Consider the following 27037-nt stretch of genomic DNA (forward strand, 5'->3'; position numbering starts at 1 on the left):
GGACCAGCGTCAGCCGCGCCCACTCATACACCACGGGGTCGACAACCCGGACCGCTTTGCGTGGTGCACCAGTGGGCAATGCGCATGCGCGGGGCCGCCCGGAGTGTTTAGTGTGTTGTACCAGCAGGGCTGCGGAAGATGGCGTTGAATTCGGCCCCGGCCCCGGAGCCTGATCCGGACTGGAGTGCTGCTGTCCGCCCACTTCTCGCCGCCTCCTACTCCACCTTCGAGCCACGGGATATCTCTCAGCTCTTCAGCTCAGTCATTAATAGGTAAACTGCGAGGCTGCACACGGGCCCGTGGGGTGGGTTGGGGGAGGCTCCCCGGCCAGCCGGCCGGGAGGGCCCCAACAATGCGCCTTGAGGCCTCGCATCACCTTCGGGTCCAGTCCTGGAGTCGCTGGCTCCAGATTCGGCCTTTGTATCCAGCGGTATAGCAGGTGTGAGGAAACAAGTGCAGAGCCTCCGGCCTGGGCGAACAGCCGGGAACTTCCTAGCATCTGAAGCAAACAAGAGGGGGAGGGGCCGCGGCATTAGATATATCACACCCCCTCCTGTTTTATTCAATGTATAGTAACAACTTGCATTTCTATAGCGTTTTCACTGTAGACAAATGTCTGGAGGATATATAAAGTTGAACAGGGATCCAGTCGTAGGGATATTCTGGGGGTCACGAAGCGCTCGATATAGGAGATGCATCTTTTTAGGAGGATCCTAAAGGATGGAAGGGAGGTGGAAAGGTTTCGGGAAGGAATTCAAGAGCTATGGACCTAGACAGTTGAAGTCACGGCCCCTAGTGGTTAGGCCAAGGGAGGAAGGATTTGCATTAGATTAGTCAGAGGAACGGAGCTTTTGGGGTAGGTAACATCGGAACAGTAGTCTGCCATTCAACCCCTTTAACCTGTTCCGTCAGTTAGGTCATATCTGTCCTACCAAATTCCTTTCTGATGTTTAATACCTAGATCTGATCAGACCTCACTCTTCTGAGATGAAGGGAATAGAAGCTGTTTATGCAACCTACATAGGAACATACATACGAATTAGGAGCAGGAGTAGGCCCTTCGAGCCTGCTCCGCCATTCAATCAGTTCATTGCTGAACTGATTACTCCACATTTCCACCTACCCCCGATAACCTTCCACTCCCTTGCTTATCAAGATTTAATCTACCTCTACCTTAAAAATGTTCAAAGACTCTGCTTCCATTGCCTTTTCAGTAAGAGAATTCCAAAGACTCATGACCCTCTGAGAGAAAAAAAATTCTCTTCATCTCTGTCTTAAATGGGTGACCCCTTATTTTTAAACAGTGACCCCTAGTTCTAGATTCTCCCACAAGGGGAAACATCCTTTCCCCATCCACCTTGTCAAGACCTCTCAGGATCTTTTATGTTTCAATCAAGTTACTTCTTACTCTTCTAAACTCCAGCTGATACAAGCATAGCCTGGCCAATCTTTCCTGGTAAGACAGCCCGCCCATTCCAGGTATTAGTCTAGTAAACCTTCTCTGTACTGCCTCCAACGCATTTACGTCCTTCCTTAAATAAGGTGACCAGTACTGTACACAGTACTCCAGATGTGGATTCACCAATGCCCTTTATAGCTGAATACTTTTGTATTCAATTCCCCTCGCGATAAACAATAACATTCTATTAGCTTTCCTAATTACGTGCTGTACCTGCATACTAACTGTTTGCAATTCATGCACTGGGGCACCCAGATCCCTTTGCAGCTCAGAGTTCTGCAATCTCTCACCATTTAGATTATATGCCTTTTTATTCTTCCTGCCAAAGTGGATAATTTCCCACTTTCCCACATTATACTCCATTTGCCAGGTCTTTCCCCATTTACTTAACCTATCTATATCCCTTTGTAGCCCCCTTATGTCCTCTTCACAAGTTGCTTTCCTACCTATCATTGTGTCATCAGCAAATTTAGCAACCATACCTTTGGTCCCTTCATCTAAGTCATTTATATAAATTGTAAAAAGTCGGGGCCCCAGCACAGATCTCTGTGGCACACCACTCATTACATCTTGCCAACCAGAAAATGACCCATTTATGCCTACTGTTGGTTTCCTGTTAGCTAGCCAATTTTCTATCCATGCCAATATGTTACCCCCTACACCATGAGCTTTTATTTTCTGCAATAACCTTTGATGTGGCATCTTATCCAATGCCTTCTGGAAATCTAAGTACAGTACATCCACCAGTTCCCATTTATCCGCAGCACATGTAACTCCCTCAAAGAACTCCAATAAATTGGTTAAACATGATTTCCCTTTCACAAAACCATGTTGACTCTGCCTGTCCACATAATTTAAACCTTTATGTCCGGTTATCATTCTGATAAATCCTCACTGTTTTCCTTTTAAGATCAGTTATCTTTTCTGTGGTTTGGTGCCTGAAACTGAATGCAGCAGTACACCAGATGGAGTCTATATTGCTGAAGCATAACTTCCTCTCTCCTTGTATTTCAGCCTGCTTCAGATAAGGGCTAACATTTCATTAGCCTGATTGATTACTTATCTGCACACAAGCTTTTAGTAATTTGTGTGCCTGGACACAAGTCCCGTTGTTCCACAGTTCTTAATCCTTCGCCATTAAGAAAATGTTCCAACCTGTCTTGATTGCAAAGCAGATGATCTCACACTTGCCTACGTTGAATTCTATTACCATAATTTTACTCCACTCTGTTCATGCCCTGCGTCCTAACTTAGTGTAATTTGCAAACTTGAATTTCCAGCTCTATTACAAAGTCATTGATATACAGTATATGAGTGGCGCAGTGGCTAGCGCCGCACAGCTCCAGCGACCCGGGTTTGGTTCTGGGTACTGCCTGTGCGGAGTTTGCAAGTTCTCCCTGTGACTGTGTGGGTTTCCTCTGGGTGCTCCGGTTTCCTCCCACATGCCAAAGACTTGCGGGTTGATAGGTAAATTGGCCATTGTAAAAAAAAAAAAAAAATTTGCGCTAGTGTAGGTAGGTGGTAGGAGAATTGAGGGAAGGTGGGGATGTGAGAGGGAAAATGGGATTAATGTAGGATTGGTATAAATGGGTGGTTGATGGTCGGCGTGGACCCGGGCTGAACGGCCTGTTTCAGTGCTGTATCTCTCTATGACTCTATATGATTCTATGACAAATTGAAGCCCCAGTGAAAATTCCTGGGAACGCCACAAGGTCACATCCCAGCAACGAGTACCTTTCCTTTAACCCCACTCTCTGTCTCTTAGCTCCAAAACAATTGATGACCCACATCACAAGGTTAGCTCCAATTCCCTGAGCTCCCATTTTTGCCAATGATCAATTGAAATTTTGAAGAATACAGGGCTGAAGGACAAGGTATCAAATAGTTGATACTCCCATTTTGTTCCATTACCCCATCTTGTGTAGACTCTCTCTCTTTATTTCGAGCAGCCCCATCACAAAATGTCCACCAAGAATTATAGCTTTTAAAGCATTAGGTTTCTAAGCTTCAGGAACTGTAAACAGTAGGTCTCCCTCCATGCTGGGCTGCTTCATGATATCACTGATGGCACCATTCAAAATGACAGGTTTATAAGACTGAGCAGTTTAGGCCTTTACTCTCTAGAGTTTAGAAGAATGAGAGGAGATCTAATTGAGGTATATAACATGATTAAGGGGATTGACAAAGTAGACGTAGAGAGGATGTTTCCTCTTGTGGGGCAATCTAGAACGAGAGGTCATAGTTTTAGGATAAGGGGTAGCAGATTTAAAACAGATGAGAAATTGCTTCTCTCAAAGGGTTGTGAGTCTGTGAAATTCACTACCCCAGAGTGTGGTGGATGCTGCGACATTGAGTAAATTTAAGGAGGAGGTAGACAAATTTTTAATTAGTAATGGGTTGAAGGGTTATGGAGAACGGGCAGGAAAGTGGAGTTGAGGCTGAGATGAGATCAGCCATGATCGTATTGAATGGCAGGGCAGGCTCGAGGGGGCTGAATTGTCTACTCCTGCTCCTAGTTCTTATGTTCTTATTAGCACGTGATCTTACCCTGACACATCTGAACCCAGCAGACCATGCTATCAGCTGAAGATTTTCTAGTGTGCTCCAAATACAAGGGTTTAAAAAATGACTTTTTGTTTTAGGATATTTTCAGATATAAAATGGATAACTTGAAATGGTCCTCCAGTTGAAAGTTTTTGGGTGAATTATTAGTCGCAAAATAGACCCACGAACTCCAGCTGTGGTTCCATCCCCTGGCAAATGACGGCAGCCCAGACACGTGGTGTACTGGTGGCAGCTGTGGTTACATAATACTGACTGAAAAATAAGCTCCTCCTTCTCTGAATATATTAGGGATGTAAATAGTGTAAAGCTGGATGGGAATGACTGTGCTTATCATAGTCCCTCGGTCTGCTTATATGCATTGTACTGGGACTCTGTCGGCTCAGTGACTTGCAGATTAATCACTGTCTTCAGGTAGCCCCAATGAGATGTTGAGGTTTCTCTGCACAGCCATCTGTAGTGAACTGATGACCGAGCTTATTCAGTTGGAAAATGTTTTTCTTCTGTGGCCTTCTACCAGAACCGTTTTGGTGGGTGAGGTGTCAAGGGAAGTAAAACCACTTCATTTGCAATTGCTCTTGACAAGATTGTTATTGTGCACTCCACCAAATAAAATGTGTAATTAAAACTATAATGAGTAGCGTTTCTGCTGCCTCCGTCGGGCAGAATTTTACAGCTGGTTGGAGCATGATGCTTTGCCACACTGTGTGGTGCAGTAAGACATGGTGTAAGGGGATTTATTATCCTCATTGACCTGCGGGTTGTCTGAGATCAATGGCTGCTTTGGGAACAAACTGTACCTGTTTCATAAATTTCTCAGCATAAAAGCATTTTAAAGAAGGCTACATCAGTGATACTTATGTAGAAATCCGCACCTACTTTCTTTAGACTATTGTTCAAATAAAATCGGCTCAGTGGGCAGCACTTTTGCCTCTTTGTCAGAAGGTCGAGAGACTTGAGCGCATAATCCAGGCTGACACTCCCAGTGCAGTACTGAGGGAGTGTTGCACTGCTGGAGGTGCCATCTTTCGGATGAGACGTTAAACTGAGGCCTTGTTTGCCCCCTCAGCTGGATGTAAAAGATCCAATGGCACATTTTGAACAAGCATAGCGGCGTTCTTCCCCTGTGTCCTGGATGATATTTTTCCTTAACCAACATCCCAAAAAATAAAATTTTCTGGTAACGTCTCTCATTTGTGGGAGTTTGCTGTGCACAAATTGGTTGCCAAGTTTCCTACACTAATGCAGTACCTACTTCAGAAGTGCCTAATTGGCTGTCAGGCACTTTGGAACATGCTGAAAAACTGCTGTATGAATGCACGTTATTTCTTACCATTACATCCAGCAAGGCCGAGTAGGGCACAGAAGTCACCCAGCTTTTCATAAATTTGTTCTTGGGATGTGCGTATCGCTGGCAAGGCCAGCATTCATTGCACATTCCTAAATGCCCTTGAGCAGGTAGTAGTGAGCTGTCTGCTTGTGCCAGTTTGAACTTTCTCCTTTGGACCTAGGGTATCTTCTTTGTCTTTAGCCACCATTGGTCATATTCCATGTAACCGACATCAGGAGTACAAACCATTAGAGCAGTCTTTGCCATACTTGGTCAGCTCTGGACACAATTCTATGTGATGAAGCAGCCAAGCTTTAAGTCCTGGAAGCAGTGTTTGTTAGAGCGCCTCTAAGGGCTCATCTAATATCAGATGAGGTTGGAGTTTGAACTATCAGCCTTCTGGTTGGAAGTCTTGGACTTTGCTGTTGGGGTAATTACTGTCCAAAGAGCCTTCTCCAAGTATCAGTAAATTGATGGAAAGAATCAGTACCAGTGCCATCATGCAATACCTAGTCACCAATAATATGCTTGCTGGTCAGTATGGGTTCTGCCAGATTCATTTGCTCCAGACCTCCTCATCGCCTTCATCCAGGCATGGATGCAAGAGGGGAGAGTATCTGTTCTCGACATCACGGTAGCAAGTATAGTGCCAAGGAATCCTAACAAGGCCTACTCCGCCTTTCAGTAAGATCAGCTGATCTGATTGTAACTTCAACTCCACATTCCCGCCTACCCCCAATAACCTTCACCCCCTTGCTTATCAAGAATCGATCTACCTCTGCCTTAAAAATATTCAAAGACTCTGCTTCCACTGCCTTTTGAGGAAGAGAGTTCCAAAGGCTCACAGCCCTCTGAGAGATACAAATTCTCCTCATCTCTGTCTTAAATGGGTGACCCCTTATTTTTAAACAGTGACCCCTAGTTCTAGATTCTCCCACAAGAGGAAACATCCTTTCCACAACCACCCTGTCAAGACCTCTCAGGATCTCGTGTTTCAATCAAGTCGCCTCTTACTCTTCTAAACTCCAACGGCTACAAGCCTAGCCTGTTCAATCTTTCTTCATAAGACAACCCGCCCATCCCAGGTATTAGTCTAGTACACCTTCTCTGAACTGCTTCCAATGTATTTACATCCTTAAATAAGGAGACCAATACTGTACACAGAACGCCAGATGTAGTCTCACCAATGCCCTATATAGCTGAAGCATAACCTCCCTACTTTTGTATTCAATTTCCCTTGCAATAAACAATAACATTCTATTAGCTTTCCTAATTACGTGTTGTACCTGCATACTAACCTTTTGCGATTCGTGCACTAGGACACCCAGATCCCTCTGCATCTCAGAGCTCTGCAATCTCTCACCATTGAAATAATATGCTTTTTTATTGTTCCTGCCAAAATGGACAATTTCACATTTTCCCACATTATACTCCATTTGCCAGATCTTTGCTTGCTCACCTAACCTATCTATATCCCTTTGTACCCTCCTTATAGCCTCTTCACAACTTACTTTCCTACCTATCATTATGTCATCAGCAAATTTAGCAATCATACCTTTGGTCCCTTCATCCAAGTCATTTATATAAATTGTAAAACGTTGAGGCCCCGGCACAGATCCCTGTGGCATACCACTTGTTACATCTTGCCAACCAGAAAATGACCCAGTTATGCATTCTTTGTTTCCTGGTAGCTAGCCAATCTTCCATCCATGCCAAAATGTTACCCCCTACACCATGAACTCCTATTTTCTGCAATAACCTTTGATGTGGCACCTTATCAAATGCCTTCTGGAAATCTAAGTACAGTACATCCAACAGTTCCCCTTATCCGTAGCACATGTTATAGAACATAGAATTTCTTCAAAGAACTCCAATAAATTGGTTGAACATGATTTCCCTTTCACAAAGCCAATGATCATTTGGAACAAGAGAAAGCCCAATCATCTCCCCATGAGTTTTGACGATACCATCTTCTATGAGTACTCCATCATCAATATTTTAGGGTTCACCATGGACCAGAACTAGTAACTGGGCCATCCACAACAACAATGTGATGCCAAGAACAGGGCAAAGGCTGGGTACACTAGCAAGTAGCTCCGTTGCTGACCCCACAAAGGCTGTCCACCATCAACAAGATTCAGTAAGGAGTATGATGGAAAACTCACCGCTCGTTTGAAGGGATACAGTTTGAATAATACTCAAGAAGCTCGACACCATCTAGACAGAGCAGTTTGTGATTGGTGTCTTTACCACTGGATTCAATATCCACCCACAGGGGCTGCATGTTCCAGAATCTACATAATTCAACTCTAGCAATCACCAAAGTTACTTTGATAGCAGCCTGATTTTCTGTGACCTCTACTATTGCAAAAGACAGGCAGCAATGTCATGGCAAAACTGTTGCCTCCCAATTTCCCTTCCAACTCACAGATCAAGCGGGCTTGGAAATATATTGTTGCTTCGTTTGCTGGGAATCCAGAATCCAGGATTTTCTTTCCAAACATTGTGGGAGCAACATCACCACATGAACTGCAGCGGTCCGATAAAGCAACCCGATCAACATCTCGGCAATTAGGGATAGACAATAAATGTGGCCTTGTCAATGTCACCCACTTCCTGAGCACAAATCAAAAAGTTGTACAGCTGCTCGAACACAATGTAGAAGCAGAGTTTCCCATTTTTCTGGCCCAACTGGGGTGTCAGTTCTCGGGTGCAATCCAGTGTTAAATTTGTGGTGGATGATAATTTGAAAGGATAGTGAGTATTTTGAAGTGTGAGTACTGAAGTGATTGGTCCTGTTCTTGCTCTTGGTTTGGGTCAGTTGTACCTGTGTTAATTTAAAGCTTCTAACTTATTTGTTTTGTGTTTCAGTGAGAAGCAGATTCTGCATCATGACAAACAGTATGAACCCTTCTACTCCTCGTTTGTTGCTCTGTCTGCACATTACATCTCAACAGTCTGTGCACAGAGTGAGTGCGTCTAATCAAATCATCTTTTGATGCCATGAAAACCCATTTCACAAAGAATTGTAGTATTGGCCAGTGTGAAGAGACTTTAATCCTTTTATTTTGAGCTGCGTTCAATAAAAGCTGCTGAAGTGAGGTGGAGTTGAATGGTCTTGGGCACTGTGACTCGGGCATAAGGAAGTGTTGTCATAGTACAGCAAAGGTCAGGACATTTGGCCAGCCTGAGTTCGTCCCTTTAGCACATCACCTAGTTGCTGTAAGAAGTAGTATATGTTGAATAATTCAGATGTTTTTGGATGTATTATTGCCCTTCACAGACTATTACAGAATCATAGAATGTTACAGCACAGGAGGAGACCATTTGTCCCATCATTCCTGTGCCAGCTCTTGGAAAGAGCTATCCAATTAGTCCCCTTCAAACATTTCACATGAAAGAGTTTCTGGATTTTTCCAGGTTAATGCTAGACCAATGCATTTGCTCAGTTTTTAATTCCTAAAATATTTAATGTTTTGGAAACTGAAACCCTAACTGTAGCTGGTGCTAACTTTTCTTTTCCAACTTTTCTAGTTCCTAGGAACCAGTTACTGTCTGTTGCAGCTGCATGTAAAGTCCTGATTGAATTCTCGTTGATGCGCCTTGAGAATCCAGATGAAGCATGCGCTGTTTCACAGGTAATGATTTAAAACTTGGGACTGGTTACAGTCTTCTGTACTAAGTATCCATTATCCAACATAATAGATTCAGTCTATCTCTTCTCTTTCCCCACCAGCCACACACGCACCACTTTGTTTAGTTCCCTCATTGGCTGTCAGGGTTAGCAATTGCCTGAATTGCTTGATAGCTTTCTCGCCTCTGAGACAGGCCATGGGTTTATATCCCGTTCCAAGATTCGAGCGTATAACATACTATTACGACCAGGTGAAAATGAGTTTAGGGATTCCCTCTCAGCCTTTGCCTGGTTTAACCGTTTAATTTTAGAAACACCGTGTTTTTAGCTCCCCCTCAGTGAATCCTTCACTGCTTCAATTGTAAGGCAAAGAAATTAGACAGGTTTCCTTAGATTTAAACAAGAAAAGTGGAAGTTTATTAATCTTAAACTCTAACCCTGTTAACGATGACGAATATGCGACCCGACCACGCCAGCATGTATACATGATAAACACACGCAGATAAAGACAGAAAAAGTAGAAAAGAATAAAGGGGGAAAAGTTTGAGGCAATAGATGTGTTTCTGTTTTACTGTCCTTTGAGTTTGCTGTGGAGTCTTTGGTGGGCCCATTGCACGCTTCAATTTGTTTCGAGGGTGAAGCCTTTTCTGTCTAGAGGTTTACATGTATTCCGTGGGTCCGGTGGCTTGGGAGAAAGCGAGAGAGAGAGACGGCGGCTTCGTTGTTCCAGCTTCAGTTGCACACTAAACTTCTGTTCCATTCTCTGTGGCACAATTCAAAACAAACCCCAGGTTGCTCAGCAGGTTAGTCATATGACTAGCTCCTTATTTGGGAACAGTGTCTCCTGCGAGAGGTTTGTGGATTTCAAAGCTCTCGGTGGGGGTGGGGGTGGTGGCTGTAGGGCTGTCTCTTACTGATAAGATGTGGAACCATTGTCAGACCAATCTCCCTGTTAATTGAATCAGTGAACAATTGCTTTGTCTCTCCAAGCACTGTCTCTTAGTATGCAAATGTTCTTCCAGCCAAGTGTCTGGTGATTTTCAAATCAATCATTTCTTCACTCCAGCAACAGTTTAAAATCAATGTTTGTATGACCAAATCAGTCTGCCTCAATCTTGGCAAGTGGGGGTCTGCATGACAATACATTGACAATTTAATGCTGCACTTGTTGGAGTTGCTGTCTTTTGGACGTGTGATTAAGCCGAGGCCCCATCTGCCTGTCAGGTGGACATAGAAGATCCCATGGCATTTTCTTGAAGAAGATTAGGGGAGTTCTCTTGGTGTCTGGCCAGTATTTACCTCTCGATGTATGAGACTTTGTTGTGTGCAAATTAGTGGTCGTGTTTGCCTACGTTACAACAATGATAGCATTCCAGAAGTACTTATTTGATTGTGAAGTGCTTTGGGATGTCCTGAGGATATGAAAAGCACAATGTAAAATGTGAATCGTTTTTAAATGGGCTGTAGTGCACCATTGATCTCCAACTGTCCATCACAGGCGATGAAGGCTGGGACATGTCAATGTCTGGGCTAATGTATGAAAGATGGGGGTGACCAGTGCTTGAGCATCACAGCAGGAGTCTGGGTTTAGGAAAGGAAAGATGAAAAGTAATTTTAAAAAAAATCAAGAACCTTGAAAGGCTTTGTCTGAATACAAATTTTTTCCTGAGTTTATGTTAAATTATTCTGACTGTAAATGCATTACATTTTCTGCTGTTTGATCTGTCCCATTTTCGTCACTACTTCCTCTCCAGAAACACCTGATCCTCTTGATCAAGGGCCTATGCACTGGTTGCAGCCGACTGGACAGGACTGAGATCATTACCTTCACAGCGATGATGAAGTCAGCCAAACTTCCGATGACAATAAAGACTCTCTCAGATGGTAAGCCCTTGAATTGGGAAGTTAAGATTATTTTCTGGTTACAGTTAATTTTTGCACAGGTAGTTGTCGAAGTTTTGTGGAACTTGTTTCTTATTAGTGAATCTCTTTACACAGTGGAGGATCAGAAAGACTCTGCTCCAATGACACCTGAACTCCGACAGAAGGAAGTACAAATGAATTTCTTAAGCCAATTGACCTCCGTTTTCAACCCTGATGTGTCAGCCTCGTCTGCCCCTCCTCCCGTGGTTCAGGTAGGGACCTTGGTAAAGTAATACTGCACCTTTTCATGCAGGCCTTGTTAACAATGTTCCCTCTAAACTGCCTGGGTGGAATGGGCCATGTAGGGAACGAACAGCAACTTATGTTTATATGGTGCCTTTAACATAATAAACACAAACACCATTCCCTTTAAGATGCGCACATGCATGGCCATGCATTGATCTTGAAGGGATTGTGCAGTGCAACAATCCGGCCGCGCACAACAAACAGAAGTCTGAGGGAACGTTGCATGTTAATGGCTATAAAATAATAGGATAGTGCCGTGTGGGTGGAGAATACCTGATGTTGCAGATGCTATGGAGTATTAATAAAGGTGTGATGTAGCGCATAGCATACTTGATTGCTGCATCTAAAAAATCTAAATGGTGGATCCTTTCAGAATGAAATTATATAAACAGTTATGTACAGCATACTGTATTTGACCTAGTATAAAGGCTTTTTGTTAGGTACCTGTTTGAAACAACACTTGAGCTCTAAAATTTTTTGAACCTAAAAGACGCAAGTTAATTATTTAAAGGACATGAATTTTGGGAAACAAAACATTTCGTTTGTTTTGCACTCCTCATCAGTATAAAGCTTTGCAGATTATGTATAGCATGGTAAGCACCCTCACCCTCTGTCCTAGCATAGGAAGAGGAGGCCATTCAGCCTCTCGATCCTGTTCCGTCACTTAATTAAATGATTAACCTTAACCTTAACTGTACCTTAACTCCATCCACCCACCTTTTCAAATTCAGGGGTCTTGTATTCTGTATTGGAAGCGTACCTTTCGCTGCACCAATGCAATGCACCTGTGAACTCCCTTCCTACCAGCACTGTGGGTATATCTACACCCCAAGGACTGCAGCGGTTCAAGAAGGCAGCTCACCACAACCTTCTCAATTAGGGATGGGCAATAAATGCTGGCCTTGCCAGCAACACCCACATCCCATGAATGAGTAAAACAAAAATTAGTCACGAGCGCCATTTTTTTGAATGTCTGCCAGTTTATTGGAAGTTAGTGCTGAATTATTAGCTGCGTTGTTGTGTAGACTTGTACCTGCTGGAAGCTGGGTCAGAACTCTCTCAAACTAAGTTCACTTATCTCCCTTTTCAACTGTTGAATATGGATTCAGATCCAGGCTTAAGATGAAAGTGCAGTGTTCCAGCCCTGCGACTTGGTCCCAAAAAATTTCTGTTTTGTATCTGGTGATGTTTCATCCGAGTGTAACTAGCTCTGCAGATGGTTAGAAGGTGGTTGAAGGCAGGTGGAATAAAGAGATTTGACCGATGGGGTGAGCATATGGGCTTAGAACTACAGCTTGTGTGGAGGGTTAAACACTGCGCAGATTGGTATGGTCAAGGAACTTGTTTCCATGTCGTAATTTCTGTGTATTTTTATCTGTCAGGTGGATGGAGAAAACGATGAGCAGACTGGAACTGATCAAGCAACAGTTGCTAAAATGAAAAGTGCATTTATTTCACAGAATGTGTCCAGTTTGCAAGCGCTGGGTGAGTTTAAAATAAATTCCATGATAGTCATTCATGTAATGTGATGAGTTTTTATCATAAATGCAAGAATTGTTTTCAGTGAATAGAGGAGGATCAGCAAAGAATCTTTGAAAAAGCTGCTGCATCTTCAAAAGTAGTTATTCTGAATTGACAGTTTCTGTTTGTTATTGAGATACTTGGGCTTTGTTGAATTCAATCTTCGCAAATATTCAGAACACACCACTTTCTTTGAACAATCATCTGCAGGATATAGTGCAGCCTTTCTGATTCCCCTCACCCCACTTTCCTCCCCTCCTCCCAAAGGCATTGATTCCTGCTGTGGTGCCATTTTACAGGCACTAGCATCAATCCCTTACCTTATTCAGGTGCTCATTTTTTATATGTGAGCTTTGAGTTTCAGCAGACCTCTTTCCAAAATGTGGAAGCCATCATATCTCAATCACTGTCCACCAGATAGTGATCAGGAAAAGGAACCATGGCAGATTATTTTTTTCCTTCCCTAGTCCAGAGGTGCTGAGGCTAATTACAGCTACTCCGATCAGCTACCTCAACACAACAGGGATCACACTTGTGACTGGTTCATGTATTTACCCAGAGGGGAGCTTTCTGGCCCCTTCATACGCACTCACTAGACAGCTCTCTTTAAAGACTCATTAGGGTTGGTTCCTTGGTTAAGTATAAACTGACTTCAGCCAGGAACAGGAGGAGGCCATTTAGCCTTGCAAGCCTGTTCTGCCATTCGATGAGTTTGTGGCTGATCTATGATCTAATGTCATATACAGTTTAAAGAAAGGTTTGTAATCTGAGTTACTCCACATTCAAATAGCAAAGTTAGGGGTGTGGCCTTTATTATTCTTAGATGCTGCCTAAACAACGATCCCACAGATTTAGAAACAAGCACTTGTTATAAGGAGACAATGGCAGCACAGGCAGTGCATCAGGACTGCAGAATGTGTCTTATTTGTTGGCATTGCGACAGTTCTGGGAGATCATAGCTGTGGGTAATGTTTACGTTGAGTCAGCTCAGCTTGTTGAGCTGGAGTGTGAAAGAGAGACACTTGGACATATAAGGAAGGGGGAAGTCACACCACAGAGAGAGACAGGCACAGGAAGAGGAGTGTGTGACTGACAGTCAGCAGAGTAGGCGAACATAGTGGGGTTACAATAAAAAAAAAGCATGAATTTCTGTAAGGAAGGTCATGTTTAACTAATCTTATTGGATTCTTTGAAAAAGTAACAAGTAACAGATATTGGCAATGTAAACATAAGAACAGGGTGTGTTGAGTTGGGGCTCAGGGAGCAGAATGGATTGAAGGATGGCTACAAAACCGAAAGCAGAGTCTAGGAGTTAAGGCAAGTTTCTCAGACATACAGAAAGTGGGAAATGGTGTCCCACAGGGACCATTGTTGCTTACCATAAGCATAAATTGATTTGATATAAATTGAAAAATGGACGTATGTGTGTGGAAATTTGCATGATAAATAATGGGTATGTGACTAATGTGGAGGACGGTACCAAAACGGTGGAAGATAAGAATGCAGGCTTGCAGCGTCACATATAGGCAGACCGGGTGGCAGGATTTCTTCCCTAAAGAGCATTGGTGAACTAGTTGAGTTTTTATGACAATCCGATGGCTTCATGGTCACTGCTCTGATACCAGCATTTTATTCCAGACTTGTTCATTTTAATTGAATTCAATTTCTCACTGCCATGAGGGATTTCTCTGGATTACTTGTCCAGTAACATACCCACTGTACTATTGTATTGTTGTTTAGTGTAAGTCTAAGTACATTACATGTACTGCATTCCATTTTTCAATGCAACCTTTCATTTCCTTTAAGAATTTCGATTAAATTAGTGAGGTGTGACCTGTGCTTTACAAATCCTTATTGACTGTCTCTAATTAGTCCATCTTCTATGGTCTGTAGCAGTTTCTCCACTAAAAATGTAAGGTTAACAGATTTACAATGGCCTTGCTTATCTCTTTTCCCTTTTTTAATGGGAGTGTAACATTCACCACCTTCCAGTTCTTTGGTACAATTTCTGTTTTCAAAATATTTCAGTTAATGCCTCTGATCTCAGAGTGGATAGGAACAGTTTACTTGTATTAGATCTAGCTTATGTTAAAGACAGACAGTCTGAATGTGCTTGCTCGTAGTTGCCATACAGATGGTTAGTCTGCATGTATTGGATCTAGTTTAGTGTACAGGTGCATGGTTTGCTTGGTGAATTTAGTTCAGTGTTAAAAGAGGAATGTTGACTTTTTCCTTTGGCCTATTGTAGGAGGCTCTGAGAAGTTACTACGTGTCTGTTTAAACCTTCCCTACTTCCTGCGCTACATCAACCGTTTCCAGGATGCCGTCTCTGCCAATTCCTTTTTCATAATGCCTGCGACAGTTGCAGACGCAACTGCTGTGCGAAATGGGTGAGTCATGAACGCTCATTGAGAACTGACAGATGTGATTCCTGATCAGATCATTGGTTAAAAAGGCCACGAGGTATTGATGTGGAGTAACATAAATCTGATCACTTTCTTGGTCCACATTGACTGTCAAAGTAAAGGCTCTTTTTGAATGGGTTGTGATGGTTAGCTCTGGTGAAATTAGTCTGGTTTCGAAGGATCTGATCTCTACTTTTAATTCTGATGTATGTAGATTTTTGCTTTCTCTAATGCTTGGTTTTCTAAAGACTTTATTGCTGTTTCTCCAGATTCCATTCCCTGGTTATTGATGTTACCATGGCTCTGGACACACTCTCGTTGCCTGTCCTTGAGCCACTGACTCCTACAAGGCTGCAAGATGTGACTGTATTGGCGTTGAGTTGTCTGTATGCAGGTCAGTGTTTGAAAGAATAAAGCAACTTCCCAGTATTGGGTAGCATAAGGTAACATTTAAAGAATGAATGCTTACTTTAAATGCCATTGTTCATAAGAAATGGAGTGTGGGATCTGCCTAGGGTACCGAAGAGAGTCTATCATGACTTGTCTTTTTCACATTGTGAGGTGTTTCAGTAGCTGATAGTTGAATGTTACTGCCATCTTGGTAACTTGTGCAACATTTGTGATCACTTGTCATTTGAGTTAACCACCTAGAGATGGTGATTTTTTCACATTAGGACCATATTACCATGTGATATATTCAGTACAATAATCCTTTGGCAGAGTTCCTGCTTCGTTTTCCCATCACAGTAGAAATGTTTTTTTTCCACAGAATTGTTATAGCGTTCGTTCTTTTCATATGACAGTCTAATTCCGTTTTGAATGTTTCAATTGAATCTGCCTGCACCACACTTTCAGACAGTGCATTCCAAACCTTAAACACTCGCTGGGTGACAACGTTTTTTGTCATGTCACTTTTGCTTCTTTTACCAAATACTTTAAATCTGTGCCCTCTCGTATTCAATCCTTTTACAAATGGGAACAGTTTCTCCTCATCTACTCTGTCTAGACCCCTCATGATTTTGAGTACCTCTATCAAATCTCCTCTCAGCTTTCTCTTCTCCAAGGAAGTCCTGACTTCTCCAATCTATCTTCATAACTGAAGTTCCTCATCCCTGGAACCATTCTCATGAATCTTTTCTGCATTCTCTCCAGTGCCTTCACATTTCTCCTAAAGACCAGATCTGGGCACAGTATTCCAGCTGAGGATGAACTAGTGTCTTATACAAGTTTAACATAACCTCCTTGCTCTTGTACTCTGTGCCCCTATTAATAAAGCCCACAATGCTGTATGCTTTATTAACTGCTCTCTCAACCTGTCCTGCCACCTTCAATGACTTATGCACATATAGACCCAGGTCCCTCTGCTCCTGCATCCCCTTTAGAATTGTGCTCTTTATTTTATATTGTCTCTTCATGTTCTTCCTACTAAAATGAATCACTTCACATTTCTCTGCTTTGATCTTCATCTGCCGCCAACTTATCTATGTTCTTTTGAAGTTCTGCACTATCCTCCTCACATTCACAATGCTTCCAAGTTTCGTATCATCTGCAAACTTTGAAATTGTGCTCTGTACACTAAGGTCTAGCTCATTAATATATTATCAGGAAGAACCTTATTTTTGACAGTCTACAAAGTTGCAATCAGTGCACAAAATCTAATCCAGATTTTGGATATGGTGGAAATTGCGGAGGCATTGGCCATCATCATCCAGTCCTCTTGCAGGGGTGGTGCCAGAGGGCTGGAGAATTGCAAGTGTTACATCCTTGTTCAAAAAAGGATGTAAGGATAAGTCCAGCAACTGCAGGCTAGTCAGTTAACCATGGTGGTGGGAAAGCTTTTAGAAACGATATTTCGGGACAAATGTAGATTAATTAAGGAAAGCCAGCATGGATTTGTTAAGGGCATATTGTGTTGAACTAACATGCTTGGGTTTTTTTGATGAGGTAACACAGAGGGTGGATGAGGGTAATAAAGTCATATACAGCACAGAAGGAGGCCATTTGGCCCATCCAATCCATGCCGGCTCTCCACAGAGCTATCCAGTCAGTCCCAGAACCTGCTCGATCCCCATAGCTGTGCAAGTTTATTTCTTTCAAGTGGCAATCCAATTTCCTTTTGAAGTTTTCAGGAGCTAGGGAGGAAGTTAAAGAGTAGGACCTCGAAGGTAGTAACCTCTGGATTACTCCCAGTGCCACACGCTGGCAAGAGCAGAAATAGAAAGATAGGGAGGATCAGTGCATGGTGCAGGAGAGAGAGCTTCAGATTCTTGGGGCATTGACAGTTCTGGGGCAGAATGCACCAATTCAAAAGGGACGGTTTGCACCTCAACAGGACTGAGACCAGTGTCCTCATAGGGAGATTTACTAGTGTGATTTGGGAGGGTTTAAATTAAATTGGCAGGGGGATGGGCATCAGGGTATAGTAGTAGAAAGAAGTGTATAATATGAGAGTGTTAGACAGTACTAAAGGGAGTAGTTCTATATTAGATAAAAGTGGACTGAGAAAGACTATGAGGAATGCAAAGACAGGATTACAGTGCATGAGTGTAAACCCACAAAGTGTGGTGAAGAAGGTTGGTGAGCTACAAGCACAAAGAGCAGTATGGGAATATGATGTGGCAATAATGGAAAGGTGACTTAAAAATGGCGAGAACTGGGCACTTAATATACAAGGATATAAAGTGTTCAGAAAAGATACGGATGGCAAAAATAGGGATGGAATAAAGGGACAAGGGTGGCTGTACTGATTAGGGAAGATATTGCAGTGTTGTAAAGGGAGGATGTCCTTGAGGGGGCAAGGGCAGAATCCATTTGATTGGAGTTGAGAAGCAAAAAGGATACGATCACATTACTTTGGGGTATTCTATAGGCCTCCAAATAGTGAGCGATAGAGTAGCAAAACTGCAGAGAAATCAGAGATGTGTAAGAACTATGGAGTGGTGATATTGGGGGACTTCAATTACCCAAATATCGATTAGGATAATTTTAGAGTAAAGAAAAGGAGTGATAGGAATTTCTGAAATGCGTTCGGGAGAACTTCCTTGATCAGTGTTTTCTCAGCCCAACTAGAAAGAAAGCATGGCTGGATCTCATGCTGGGAAATGAGGTGAGCCAAGTGGACCAAGTGTCTGTTGCGAAGCACTTGGGTAAGAGTAATCATTGTATCATAAAGTTTAGATTAATAATGCAGGAAAACAAGGAATGAAATATGGTTGAACGTCTAGATTGGCAAAGGCTAATTTTCTCACAAGTAGGGATCTAGGCAGGGTAGAATGGAATCAAAGACTGACAGGCAAAGCTGTAGTGGAACAGTGGGGTATCTTTACGAAAGAGATGCTTCAGATACAGCTTAGGTACATTCCAACTAGGTCGAAAGGTAAGGGAACCAAAAACAGGGCTCCTTGGATGACGAGGGAGATAAAATTATGATGAAACAAAAAAAAGAGGGTGTATGATGCATGTCAGGTGAATTCTTCAAGTGAGAACCATGGCTTGTACAATAAGTTGAGAGGGGAGGTGAAGAGGAAAATGAGACTGGCAAAGAGAGAATATGAGAATAGATTGGCAGTCAACATAAAAGGGAACCCAAAAATCTTCGACCAGCGTGTAAATAGTAAATGGATCGTTAGAGGTGGAATGGGGCCTGTTAGGGACAAAGAGAATAATATATGCTTAGAGGTGTAGGGCAAGGTGTTGTGAACATGGACTTCCAAAAGGCATTTGATAAATTGTTATGTGACAGGCTTATCAGTAAAGTTAAAGCTATGGAATAAAAGGGACAGTGGCAACTTGGATAAGAAGTTGGCTGAGTGACAGGAAACAGAGTATTGCTTTTCTTGACCTTTATTAATGACCTAGACTTTGGTGTACAGAGCGCAATTTCAAAATTTGCAAATACGTCCATATGCACATATGAATTAGGAGCAGGAGTAGGCCCCTCGAGCCTGCTCTGCTATTTAGTAAGTTCATGGCTGAACTGATTACTCACATTTCCACCTACCCCGATAGCCTTTCACCCCCTTGTTTATTAAAAATCTATCTAGCTCTGCCATAAAAATATTCAAAGACTCTGCTTCCACCGCCTTTTGAGGAGGAGAATTCAAAAGACTCACGACCCTTTGAGAGAAAAAATTTCTCCCCTTCTCTGTCTTAAGTGGGCAACCCCTTATTTTTAAACAGTGACCCCTAGTTCAAGATTCTCCTACAAGGGGAAACATCCTTTCCACATCCATTCTGTCAAGACCCCTCAGGATCTTATATGTTTCAATCAAGTCGCCTCTTACTCTTCTAAACTCCAGCAGATACAAGCCTAGCTTGTCCAATCTTTCCTCATAAGACAGTCCACCCATTCCAGATATTAGTCTAGTAAACATTCTCTGTACTGCCTCCAACACATTCACATCCTTCCTTAAATAAGGAGACCAGTACTGTACACAGTACTCCAGATGTGGTCTCACCAATGCCCTGTATAGCTGAAGCATAACCTCCCTACTTTTTAGATTAGATTAGAGAGATACAGCACTGAAACAGGCCCTTCGGCCCACCGAGTCTGTGTATTCAGTTCCCCTTGTGATAAATGATAACATTCTATTAGCTTTCCTAATTACGTGCTGTACCTGCATACTAACCATTTGCGATTCATGCACTAGGACACCCAGATCCCTCTGCATCTCAGAGCTCTGCAATCTCTCACCTTTTAAATAATATGCTGCTTTTTTATTGTTCCTGCCAAAATGGACAATTTCACATTTTCCCACATTATACTCCATTTTCCATGTCTTTGCCCACTCACTTAACCTATCTATATCCCTTTGTACCCTCATTATGTCCTCTTCACAACTTACTTTCCTATCTATCTTTGTGTCATCAGCAAATTTAGCAACCATACCTTTGGTCCCTTCATCCAAGTCATTTATATAAATTGCAAAAAGTTGAGGCCCCAGCACAGATCCCTGTGGCACACCACTCGTTACATCTTGCCAACCAGAAAATGACCCATTTATGCCTACTCTGTTTCTTGTTAGCTAGCCAATCTTCTATCCGTGCCCATATGTTACCCCCTACACCATGAGCTTTTATTTTTTGCAATAACATTTGATGTGGCACCTTATCAAATGCCTTCTGGAAATTTAAGTGCAATACATCACCAGTTCCCCTTCATCCACAGCACATGTAACTCCCTCAAAGAACAGCTCAAGATGACACAAAACTTGCAAGTGTTGTGAACTGTGAGGAGGATAGTGATATACGTCAAGAATAGTTGGACAGGCTGGTGGAATGGGCATATAAGTGGCAGATGACATTTAATGCAGAGAAGTGTGAAGTGATTTATTTTAATAGGAAGAACAAGGAGAGGCAGTAGAAAATAAAGGATGCAATTCTAAAGACGGTAGACGCCAATGGCCATCTCCAACAAGAGAGAATCTAACCATCTTCTCTTGACATTCAGTGGCATTACCATCGCTGAATCCCCCACTATCAACATCCGAGGGACTACCATTGACCAGAAACTGAACTGGAGTAGCCATAAAAATACCGTTGCTACAAGAGCAGTTCAGAGGCTAGGAATCCTGCGGCGAGTAACTCATCTCCTGACTCCCCAAAGCCTGTCCACCATCTACACGGCACAAGTCAGGAGTGTGATGGAATACTCTCCACTTGCCTAGAAGGGTGCAGCTCCAACCACACTCAAGAAGCTCGACGCCATCCAGGACAAAGCAGACGGCTTGATTGGCACCCCATCCACTAACATTCACTCCCTCCACCACCGATGTACAGTGGCAGCAGTGTGTACCATCTACAAGATGCAGTGCAGCAACGCACCAAGGCTCCTTAGACAGCACCTTCCAAACCCGCAACCTCTACCACCTAGAAGGACAAGGGCATCAAATGCATGGGAACACCACCACCTGCAAGTTCCCCTCCAAGTCACACACCATCCTGACTTGGAAATATATTGCCGTTCCTTCACTGTCGCTGGGTCTAAATCCTGGAACTCCCTTCCTAACAGCATTGTGGATGTACCTACCTTACATGGACTGCAGCGGTTCAAGAAAGCAGCTCACCACCACCTTCTCAAGGGCAATTAGGGATGGGCATTAAATGCTGGCCTAGCCAATGACGCCCACATTTCATGAATGAATTAAAAAAAAAAAAGAGGAGCAGAGGGTCCTGTGGGTATATGTGCACAAATCATTGAAGGGCAGGGCAGGTTGAGAAAGCAGTTAATAAAGCATACAGGATCCTGGGCTTTACAAATAGGGGCATAGAGTACAAAAGCAAAGAGGATATGATGAACTTGTATAAAACCCTGGTTTGGCCTCAAATGGAGTATTGTGTCCAAATCTGGGTATGACAGTTTAGAAAGGATGTGAAGGCGCATACAAGATTCACAGAATGTTTCCGGGGATGAGGAACGTCAGTGATGTGGATAGGTTGGAGAAGCTGGGACTGTTCTCCTTGGAGAAGAGAAGTTTAACAGTAGATTTGATAGAGATTTTTCATAATCACAAGGGGTCTGGACAGAATAGACGGGGAGAGGCTATTCCCGTTGGTGGAGGGGTCAAGAGCTGGAGGACACCGATTTGGGGTGATTGGCAAAAGAAGCAACGGCGACATGTGGAAAAACTTTTTTATGCAGCGTGTGGTGAAGATCTGGAGTGCTCTGCGTGGGAGTGTAATGGAGGCAAATTCAGTTGGGACGTTCAGAGGAGAATTGGTTAAGTATCTGAAGTGAAAAAATTTGCAGTGCTACAGAGAAAGGGCAGGGGAGTGGGAGTAGGTAAGTTCTTGCAGAAAGCCGTGCAGACATGATGGGCCGAATGGTCTCCTGTGCTGTAACCTTTGTATGATTCTATTCTATCTCATTAAGGTGACTAACTTCCAGTATTCCCTCTCACTAGGAGTGAGTGTTGCAACGTGCATGGCTATTCTCCACGTGGGTAGCAGCCTGCAAGTACGTTCTGGGTCCACCAGTAAAGAAGAAGACTATGAGAATGACGCAGCCACAATTGTACAGAAATGTGTAAGTGCTGAATGAGTGTGCTCGTTCTAATGTACAGCATTTAAATTTTTAAAAAATGATCAGATGGACAAAGATTTAATTTATTTTTGCTTTGTTGGTTTCAGTGTTGCTCAGACAAAAATGAGTGTGATTCTGTCCTAGGCAGGGTGCAGATAGTTCACAGTAAGAGTGATTACATAAAGCTAGTGTCCAAGTAGGGAATGTGTAGCGTAGAATCCTTGTGTAAGGCATGTGATAACATTGTGTGCATTTGAGTACATTGTTATTGAATAACCTCTTGGTTTCCAGAAGATTCTGTGACTCTTTTCAAAACTTAACACGCTTGTTCTGTACAACTGCCAGGTGAGGGCAGTTCCTTTATCTGTTTCGTGTGCAACATTCTATGACTTCTGTCCACTAGGAGCTACACTGAGACTGCTGCAAGTAATTTCACATAGAGCTGTTACTGCTAGTTAGATCTGAGCAGGTCTAGGAAATGAAAGAGCAATGCACTGATGACACCTTCTGGTCTCTCTCAGCAGTTTATTTCTTAACTCTGATATCTTTGGGGTTTTGTTAAATTTGGTCTGGTTTGGTTGACTGCGGCACAGTGGCGCAGTGGTTAGCACTGCAGCCTCACAGCTCCAGGGACCCGGGTTCGATTCTGGGTACTGCCTGTGCGGAGTTTGCAAGTTCTCCCTGTGTCTGCGTGGGTTTCCTCCGGGTGCTCCGGTTTCCTCCCACATGCCAAAGACTTGCAGGTTGGTAGGTTAATTGGCCATTATAAATTGCCCCTAGTACAGGTAGGTGGTAGGGAAATATATAGGGACCGGTGGGGATGATATTGGAATATGGGATTCGTGTAAGATTAGTATAAATGGGTGGTTGATGGTCGGCACAGACTCGGTGGGCCGAAGGGCCTGTTTCAGTGCTGTATCTCTAAACTAAACTAAACTAATTGAAAGTAACGTATTTTTACTGAATTATTTCATATAAGGGCACAGATGGTCGTCACTCAGCCCATCAACCTGTGTTGGTTTGAGCCTTAAACTGGAGCTATCTACTGTAATACCATTTCACTGTCCCTTCTCCGTATCCTAAGATGGAATCGCTGTGGGGGTATGAGGTGTTGATGTACTTGGGTTTAAGGCAATTCTGTGTGCTGTGTCTGAGAACATCACTAAATTAATATACTTTCGTCATTTACAGCTGGAAATCTATGACATGATTGGCCAAGCAATTAACAGCTCACGACGTGCAGGTGGCGAGGTAAGGAGTCGGTGCCGTATTTAACTGAACAAGGGGAAAGATGTTGTGTTCCTGAAAACCTTACTGTAGAGAGGTTGGAGGTTGCGTTGTAGGTCAGGAATAGCAAAAGGTGGCCATTTGTTCTGTCTGGATAAATGGTTTTTGATAATTGCTGCTGTAAGACCTGAACTGCCAGCTGATTGTTATGTCTCCTGAGTTTATATTACATATTTATGTTAGTTGCATAGGGTGACTCTGTCAGATGCACATCTGACTTCATAGGTCCCGATGCAGTGTGGTCTTGAAGGCTCTTTTTAGAAGATTTTCTTTTTAGTAATGCTGGCAAGACCCATCCTTGTCCTCAGAAGGTTTGGTGAGCTCTGTGGTAATGGTACTCTCATGACACTGTTAGATACTCATTAAGTAACATTGAAGGAAAATATGTCCAAGTAAGGATGATGTGTGACTTGGAGGTGATGGTGTTCTGATCATTGCTGCTTTGGTCTTTCTCAGTGGTAGAAGTCAGAGGAGGTAGGTGTTACTGAAGTAACCTGGTAACTTGTTGCAGTTGAATCTTACAGGTTGAGCTCATTGCAACCACAGCAGTGGCGGGGGTAGGTAATGCACCCAGTGTTAGGGACATCAATCAAGTGAATTTTGCTTTGTCCTGAAAAGTGTTGAGCTACTTGAGTGTTGTGCAAATATCCATCCAGGCAAGTTGAGTGTTCCATCACACTCCAGAATTGATCCTTGTGAATTGTGGAGAGGCTTTGATGGATTAGGAGGTGAGCCACCTATCACAGTGTACCAGCCTCTGCGCTCCTCGTAGCCATGGTATTGATATGGTTGATCCCAAGATGTTGATGGTTTGGGACTCAGCGACGATAGCCATGGGATAGTGTTTGGGCTTTTTCTTATCTGAGATGGTAATTGCATGACTTTCGCTGGATGATATGATTAAATACCATATTTTACGTGACACGAATGTTACCTGCTGCTTCTCAGCACAAGCCTGAATGTTATCCACACCCTGCTGTAGGCTGGCATTAGCTGCTTCATTATTGGAGGAATTGTGTAACGTAGCTGAGCTTTGTGCTCTCTTAACCATATGATTGGCGGGGACGATGGGAAGAGAAGGTCATTGATGAAGCTGGTGAAGATGGTTGGGCTGAGGATATTTTCTTGTGCAACTTCTGCAGTAATGTCCTCGGGCTGTGATGATTGGCCTCCAATAACCACAGCCATCTTGCTTTGCGTTAGGTATGACGCAAGCCACTGGAGGGGTCTTCCCTTTGACTTCCAAAGACTTAGTTTTGCCCGGGCTGCTTGCTGCCTTGATATCAAACAGTTACTCACTTCTCCCCTGGCATTCAGCTGTTATGTCCATGTCTGGATAAAAGTTGCAATGAGGTCTGGAGGTGAATGGTTCTTGCAAAATCCAAATTGACCATTAGGTTACTTGTTGAGTAGGTTGTTGCTTGATGGCACTACTGATGACTCTATCACTACTAATGATTGAGAAGGGGCTAATAGGGCAGAAATGGTTGGGTTAGATTTTTCTTGGCTTTCTGTGGAATTGGCATGCTGCACAACTTTTCACATTGTTGGGTAGATGCCAGTGTCATTATTGTATTCGAACAGCTTGGCTATGGGAGCTAGCTGCTAGTTCTGCTGCATAGGCCTTCAGCACAACAGCTTGAACATTGGCAGGACCTAAAGCCTTTGCTGTGTCCAGTGCTGTCAGCCATTTCGCTGTTATGTGAAGTTTGCACAATGTTCAGCACCATTCGCGACTCCTCAGATACTGAAGCAGTCTGTGTAGAAATGCAGCAAGACCTGGACAATATCCAGGCTTGGGCTGATGTGTGGCGCGAATGTTACTTGCCACTTAAGTGCCAGGCAATGACCATCTCCAATAAGAGAGAATCTAACCATCTCCCCATGACATTCAACGGCATTACCATCGCTGAATCCCCCACTATCAACATCCTAGGGGCTACCATTGACTGAAAACTGAACTGGAGTAGCCATATAAATACCGTGGCTATAAGAGCAGGTCAGAGGCTAGGAATCCTGAGGCGAGTAACTCACCTCCTGACTCCCCAAAGCCTGTCCACAATCTACAAGGCACAAGTCAGGAGTGTGTTGGAATACTCTCCACTTGCCTGGATGGGTGCAGCTCCAACAACACTCAAGAAGCTCGACACTATCCAGGACAAAGCAGCCCGCTTGATTGGCACCCCATCTACAAACATACACTCCCTCCACCACCGACGCACAGTGGCAGCAGTGTGTACCATCTACAAGATGCACTTCAGCAATGCACCAAGGCTCCTTCGACAGCACCTTCCAAACCCGCGACCTCTACCAACTAGAAGGACAAGGGCAGCAAATACATGGGAACACCACCATCTGCAAGTTCCCATCCAAGTCACACACCATCCTGACTTGGAACTATATCGCCGTTCCTTCACTGTCGCTGGGTCAAAATCCTGGAACTCCCTTCATAACAGCACTGTGGGTGTACCTACCCCACATGGACTGCAGCGGTTCAAGAAGGCAGCTCACCACCACCTTCTCAAGGGCAATTAGGGATGGGCAATAAATGCTGGCCTGGCCAGTGACGCCCACATCCCGTGAATGAATTAAAAAAAAACTGAATTTGTTAGTATCTGTAATTCCAGGCATCTTGGGCAGAGGAAGAGTACGATCTTCTGTCTGGAAACACTTCAGCCTTGTCTCTTACGCTCACATGCTCGGCTCGTGGTTGAAGTTTGGGATGTTCACGGAGCCTCCTGTTACTTATTACCTTCCTGTGCACCAGCAGTCTCAGCTGGGTGTGGTTGGGCTGCAGAGCTTTGCTAAGATCTGTTGGCTGTGGCACCACTTTGCTCTGACTACAGCCTCCTGATTTAACAAGCAGGTAACCCCGTGTTGTAGGTTTTTTTTGTTGGGCTTATACTTCATTTTAAGGTATTCTACTTGTTGCACGTTCTTTTGCACCCTTCATTGAACCAGGGTTGGTCACCTGGTAATAAATAAATGAAGATATTTTAGGCTATTAGGTTACAGATGGTGGTGGAATGCAATTCTCCTGCTGTAGATGGTCCACAGTGTCTTATGAATGTAGTTTTGGGATGCTTGAGTTGTCTTTCGTCTGTTCCATTTATCACAATGGTAGAATTTTTCAGCCACAGTGGGCTATATTTTCACCTTGTCTTGGTTTGGCTTAGCACACTCACCTCCAAGTGAGAATGTTGAGTTCAAGTTCTGCTTCAAAACTTAACAGTTAATGTCTAATACTTCAGTGCAATACTGAGGGAGTGCTCATTGTTAGAGGTGCTGTCCTTTGCAAGAGACTTGAAAGCAGGCCCATCTGTCTGCTCAACTGGATAGAAAAAAAATGCCATGGCAGAATTAGAAGAAGAGTTGTGACCATTATATATCCTCAATTAATACCACTTAAAATAGTTTGTGATGAATCAACTGATTCTTGTTTTTGAGATCTTTGAAGAAATTGGCTGCTGTTTGCCTGCATAATAATTACACCCAAAAAGTATTTTGTTCAAAGTGAACTGCTTTATGATTCATGAGGATGTAGTAAGGCATTATGTAAATGCAAATTATCAATATTCTTCCTTTGTTAAATTTTAATGTAAAATTAGATGAATACTTAGGAGGGACACCGCTTTATACTTGTGTTTAC

General features: G+C 43.2%; 1 protein-coding gene across 5 annotated transcripts in view; it reads left to right on the plus strand.

Annotated features, from left to right (window-relative positions):
* Nucleotides 1–105: 105 nt before the first annotated feature.
* The window catches only part of ubr4 (ubiquitin protein ligase E3 component n-recognin 4), a 187034-nt gene continuing 160102 nt past the window's right edge, over nucleotides 106–27037 (plus strand). For all 5 annotated transcript variants that reach the window (XM_068017283.1, XM_068017284.1, XM_068017287.1 and 2 more), the window contains exons 1-10: nucleotides 106–272; nucleotides 8223–8320; nucleotides 8886–8989; nucleotides 10740–10869; nucleotides 10984–11120; nucleotides 12537–12639; nucleotides 14924–15065; nucleotides 15350–15474; nucleotides 21983–22104; nucleotides 23293–23352. In XM_068017283.1, coding sequence (XP_067873384.1) covers nucleotides 139–272; nucleotides 8223–8320; nucleotides 8886–8989; nucleotides 10740–10869; nucleotides 10984–11120; nucleotides 12537–12639; nucleotides 14924–15065; nucleotides 15350–15474; nucleotides 21983–22104; nucleotides 23293–23352 — 1155 coding nt within the window. In that variant the 5' untranslated portion in view covers nucleotides 106–138. The remainder of the gene's footprint in view (nucleotides 273–8222; nucleotides 8321–8885; nucleotides 8990–10739; nucleotides 10870–10983; nucleotides 11121–12536; nucleotides 12640–14923; nucleotides 15066–15349; nucleotides 15475–21982; nucleotides 22105–23292; nucleotides 23353–27037) is intronic.

Source organism: Heterodontus francisci, chromosome 37, assembly GCF_036365525.1.
Source record: "Heterodontus francisci isolate sHetFra1 chromosome 37, sHetFra1.hap1, whole genome shotgun sequence".
Classification (NCBI taxonomy): Eukaryota; Metazoa; Chordata; class Chondrichthyes; order Heterodontiformes; family Heterodontidae; genus Heterodontus; species Heterodontus francisci.